This window comes from Phyllobates terribilis, unplaced genomic scaffold (genome assembly GCF_046119375.1).
Source record: "Phyllobates terribilis strain yellow unplaced genomic scaffold, ASM4611937v1 Scaffold_2__4_contigs__length_985480577, whole genome shotgun sequence".
Lineage (NCBI taxonomy): Eukaryota > Metazoa > Chordata > Amphibia > Anura > Dendrobatidae > Phyllobates > Phyllobates terribilis.
The window spans coordinates 947,096,017-947,102,016 of NW_027362762.1; the positions used below are offsets into that span (position 1 = coordinate 947,096,017).

At 48.4% G+C, this 6,000-nt stretch overlaps 1 protein-coding gene across 3 annotated transcripts in view; it reads left to right on the top strand.

Annotated features, from left to right (window-relative positions):
* The window catches only part of LOC141239184 (Golgi pH regulator), a 176,813-nt gene extending 171,553 nt beyond the window's left edge, over positions 1 to 5,260 (top strand). For 2 of the 3 annotated variants that reach the window (XM_073668518.1, XM_073668519.1), the window contains exons 14-15: positions 2,592 to 2,657; positions 3,725 to 5,260. In XM_073668518.1, the coding sequence (XP_073524619.1) occupies positions 2,592 to 2,657; positions 3,725 to 3,931 (273 nt within the window). In that variant the 3' untranslated portion in view covers positions 3,932 to 5,260. The remainder of the gene's footprint in view (positions 1 to 2,591; positions 2,658 to 3,724) is intronic. The other variant, XM_073668520.1, reaches the window with a different exon arrangement.
* The last annotated feature ends 740 nt before the right edge of the window (positions 5,261 to 6,000 follow it).

A 6,000-nucleotide genomic window follows, 5' to 3' on the forward strand; every position in this document is an offset into this window, starting at 1 on the left:
GCAGACATGCACACACACACAGTACGCAGACATGCACACACATACAGTACGCAGACATGCACACACATACAGTACGCAGACAAGCACACACATACAGTACGCAGACAAGCACACACACACAGTACGCAGACAAGCACACACACAGTACGCAGACAAGCACACACACACAGTACGCAGACATGCACACACACAGCACGCAGACATGCACACACACACAGCACGCAGACATGCACACACATACAGTACGCAGACAAGCACACACATACAGCACGCAGACATGCACACACACACAGTACGCAGACAAGCACACACACACAGTACGCAGACATGCACACACATACAGTACGCAGACATGCACACACACACACAGTACGCAGACATGCACACACATACAGTACGCAGACATGCACACACACACACAGTACGCAGACAAGCACACACATACAGTACGCAGACAAGCACACACATACAGTACGCAGACAAGCACACACATACAGTACGCAGACAAGCACACACATACAGTACGCAGACATGCACACACATACAGTACGCAGACATGCACACACATACAATACGGAGACATGCACACACACACACAGTACGCAGACATGCACACACACACAGCACGCAGACATGCACACACATACAGTACGGAGACATGCACACACACACAGTACGCAGACATGCACACACACACAGTACGCAGACATGCACACACACACAGTACGCAGACATGCACACACACACAGTACGCAGACATGCACACACACACAGTACGCAGACATGCACACACACACAGTACGCAGACATGCACACACACACAGTACGCAGACATGCACACACACACAGTACGCAGACATGCACACACACAGTACGCAGACCTGCACACACACACAGTACGCAGACATGCACACACATACAGTACGCAGACATGCACACACATACAGTACGCAGACATGCACACACATACAGTACGCAGACATGCACACACATACAGTACGCAGACATGCACACACACACAGTACGCAGACAAGCACACACACACAGTACGCAGACAAGCACGCACACACAGTACGCAGACATGCACGCACACACAGCACGCAGACATGCACGCACACACAGCACGCAGACATGCACGCACACACAGCACGCAGACATGCACACACATACAGTACGCAGACAAGCACACACACACAGCACGCAGACATGCACACACACACAGTACGCAGACAAGCACACACACACAGTACGCAGACAAGCACACACATACAGTACGCAGACATGCACACACACACAGTACGCAGACATGCACACACACACACAGTACGCAGACAAGCACACACATACAGTACGCAGACAAGCACACACATACAGTACGCAGACATGCACACACATACAGTACGCAGACAAGCACACACATACAGTACGCAGACAAGCACACACATACAGTACGCAGACAAGCACACACATACAGTACGCAGACATACACACACACACACAGTACGGAGACATGCACACACACACACAGTACGCAGACATGCACACACAGCACGCAGACATGCACACACATACAGCACGGAGACATGCACACACACACACAGTACGCAGACATGCACACACACACAGTACGCAGACCTGCACACACACACAGTACGCAGACATGCACACACATACAGTACGCAGACATGCACACACATACAGTACGCAGACATGCACACACATACAGTACGCAGACATGCACACACATACAGTACGCAGACATGCACACACACAGTACACACACACATTAGAAATATTTTTAATATGGGGATTAGGGAAGCTCGCTCACCAGCCCCCGGCCTGTGTCCCCTCCAGCTCCTCAGGCATGTGGCTGTGCAGGGCCGCCGCCGTGTCACAGACATGGCCCGGGACCATCAAGGGGGCCCACTCGCTGTCGGGGCTCGGGCCGCTTCCTCGGCATCTGGAAAGTGACAGCACTCACACAGCGCCGGCAGTCCTGCACAGATGCCGAGGAAGCGGCCCGAGCCCCGACAGCGAGTGGGCCCCCTTGATGGTCCAGGGTACCGGCACTTGACCGGGTACGGGGGTGCTGATGCCGGCTCTGCCTAAACCTATTGGCCGATAATAATAATAAAAAAATGCGTATTTTGTACCACATATGGGGTGTACTCACTTAAATTCCAACACTGTGTTTTTTAAATGTCGCATCTATCTAATGCTATACATACTTGCCACCACCAGGGGGTGATCTAGAGGTGGCTGCTGTGCAATTCAGCTGAAGCGGTAGACAACTTGCTTCCCCTTGTGTTGACAACAGGTAGCAAATGTGTACTGTATATGGGGGACGAGAAAAAAAAGCATCGCTGTATTCAAAGAATACAGCATTATATTTAGAAAAAAGCTGTAAATTCAGTAACTGTAAACCGTATTAAAAAGCCATGTAATTGTATAGAGGAATGGAGAGTAGCGGCTATCGGCGATGTCGCTTATCCTGAGAAATAGGCATCATCGAACTGGGAAAATCAAACACCTGTGATCTGTTTCACTTATTGGACAGTAAAAAAAAAATTAATATTTTGTATTATTTTTAGTTCTTTTATGCCATCTCTAGCAGCAAATCCTCCAACGTGATTGTTCTTCTCATAGCCCAGATCATGGTGAGTAGATTGTTTTTACCCCACTAAGGGTTAAAATATCCTCAAACATCCTCGAACAAATAAGATTCTATCTGCAGCCACCACTAGAGGGAGCTCCCTGTATAGAGATACATGATAAGATTCTGTCTGCAGCCACCACTAGGGGGGGCTCCCTGTATACAGAGATACATGATAAAATTCTGTCTGCAGCCACCTCTAGGGGGAGCTCCCTGTATACAGAGATACATGATAAGATCCTGTCTGCAGCCACCACTAGGGGGAGCTCCCTGTATACAGAGATACATGATAAGATCCTGTCTGCAGCCACCACTAGGGGGAGCTCCCTGTATACAGAGATACATGATAAGATCCTGTCTGCAGCCACCACTAGGGGGAGCTCCCTGTATACAGAGATACATGATAATATTTTGTCTGCAGTCACCACTAGGGGGAGCTCCCTGTATACAGAGATACATGATAAGATCATGTCTGCAGCCACCACTAGGGGGAGCTCCCTGTATATAGAGATACATGCTAAGATTCTGTCTGCAGCCACCACTAGGGGGAGCTCCCTGTATACAAGGATACATGATAAGATCCTGTCTGCATCTGCAGCCACCACTAGGGGGAGCTCCCTGTATACAGAGATACATGATAAGATTCTGTCTGCAGCCACCACTAGGGGGAGCTCCCTGTATACAGAGATACATGATAAGATTCTGTCTGCAGCCACCACTAGGGGGAGTTCCCTATATACAGAGATAAATGATAAGATTCTGTCTGCAGCCACCACTAGGGGGAGCTCCCTGTATACAGAGATACATGATAAGATTCTGTCTGCAGCCACCACTAGGGGGAGCTCCCTGTATACAGAGATACATGATAAGATTCTGTCTGCAGCCACCACTAGGGGGAGCTCCCTGTATACACAGATGCTAGATAAAAATTATCAAATAGCTCCATTGTTAATGAACAAATTAAAAATTTGGGGCTCTTGGAAAAAGGAGAATAAAAAAAAAAATGAAAGCTCCCCCCCCAAATTTCCCAGTCCAGTTATAAAATGTTCTCCTCCATGTTTGTCTTTCCAGGGAATGTACTTCGTCTCCTCCGTGCTCCTCATCCGGATGAGCATGCCCCTGGAGTACCGCACCATCATCACCGAGGTTCTAGGAGAGCTGCAGTTCAACTTCTACCACCGCTGGTTCGACGTCATCTTTCTGGTCAGCGCACTGTCCAGCATCCTCTTCTTGTACCTGGCACATAAACAAGCGCCAGAGAAACACATGGCTATGTAACCCTGGCATGAACCACTAGGAGAGACAGATGGGAGTATCTCCTGGTGGTAGCTCCTTGTAGTGGCTCTTGGTGGTGCCTCTAGGTAGTGCCTCATGGTGATATCTATTAGTGGTGCCTTCTGCTGATGCCTCTAGGTGGTGCCTCCTCATGTGCCTCTTGGTGGTGCCTGTAGGTGATATCTCCTGATGATGCATCCTTAGGGTATCTCCTGGTGGTGTCTTCTACTGGTATATGTTTGTGGTGCCTCCTGATGGAATCTCTTGGTGGTGCTTCCTATTGGTATCTCTAGGTGCCTCTTGGTGGTGCCTCTCGGCGGTATCTCTTGGTGGTGCCTCTCGGCGGTATGTCTCTGTGGTGACTTCTGGTGATATCCCTTGGTGGTGCCTCTTGGTAGTATCTCCTGGTGGCGCCTCTTGGTGGTGTCTCTTAGGGGTGCTTCCTAGTAGTACCTCTTGGTAGTCCCTCCTAGTGGTATCTCTTGGTGGAATCTCTTGGTGGTGCTTCCTATTAGTACCTCTTGGTGGTGCCTCTCGGTAGTAATTCCTGGTAGTGCCACCTGGTGGTATCTCTTAGTGGTGCTTCCTAGTAGTACCTGTTGGTGCCTCCTCTTGATATCTTTTAGTGGTACCTCCTGGTGATGCCTCTTGGTGGGTGGTATCTCTTGGTGGTGCCGCTCGGTGGTATCACCTTGTGGTGCCTATAGGTGGTATCACCTTGTGGTTCCTCCTGGAGGTATCTCTTGGTGGTGCCTCCTGGTTGAATCTCTTGGTGGTGCTTCCTATTAGTACCTCTTGGTGGTGCCTCCTGGTGGTGCCTCTTGGTAGTAACTCTTAGTGGTGCTTCCTAGTAGTACCTGTTGGTGGTGCCTCTTGTTGGTATCTTTTGGTGGTACCTCCTGGTGATGCCTCTTGATGGTACCTCCTGCTGGTAACTCCTGAAAGAATTTCCTGTGGCATCAGTTAGTATCTCAGTCTGACCTGAAGGAGAAATCCATCATACATAACTTGGGAGGCTCGAGTCATCGGACTGCAGAGAAGAACCCGGCCAAAATTTTGATTTGAGACTGAGAGCTTCCACACAACTCCTCAAATTCTTGGTATTGTTTAAAGGGTTAATCCCATCTGGGACATTTATGGTAGATCCATGGAATGATAGATGCGGGGGCCTCCTTATGGTGCATCGCTGGGAGTTTATTGATGGTGTCGCATGCGCGAATCACGCCGTTACACTGACAACAGAGCGCCGTTCACAAGATACATGTGAGAGCCGCAGATATCAGGCAGTTATGTAATCCTGTGGGAATAATCCTGTAAGTCCTTATTGTCCTAGACCATAATAACATGATAAAAATTGCTATAATGTCAGAAGAAAAAATTATATTATTTAAATCTAAATGTTAAAAAATTGAAAAAAAAGCAGCCGTAATGGCGGCCATACCCGTCTGCACCCGGCTTTTCCAGTTGCGGCTGATCAGGACGATGCGAGGAGGAAGATGCTGATTTTACGGGACCGTGTCCTTTAAATCCGTAGGTTGAACTATAAGATTTTATGGATAATCAGATGCTGGATTACTTGAAGATTTTTTTGATTTTTTTTTTTTCTTATTATTAAATTTTTTTGTTTTTACAAAATGTCTTTTCTCCATTGTTTTACTTTTCTTTCTTAAGTTTATCTTAGCACCATGCATTTGCATTATAGAGGTCTACATATAGTAATCTAGCACACACCTCTCTAAATGTCACTAATTCTGCAGGCAAGGAACCTGGTCGGGGCTTGTCTCTTTAGAGGAAGCGAAGGTGGGGCTATGTCTCTATAGGAAGTGAGGGTGGGGTTTTGTCTCTATAGGAAGTGAGGGTGGGGTTTTGTCTCTATAGGAAATGAGGGTGGGGCTTTGTCTCTACAGGAAGTGAGGGTGGGGCTTTGTACAGGAAGTGAGGGTGGGGCTTTTTCTCTACAGGAAGTGAGGGTGGGGCTTTGTCTCTGTACAGGAAGTGAGGGTGGGGCTTTGTCTCTGTACAGGAAGTGAGGGTGGGGCTTTGTCTCTACAGGAAGCAAGGGTGGGGCTTTG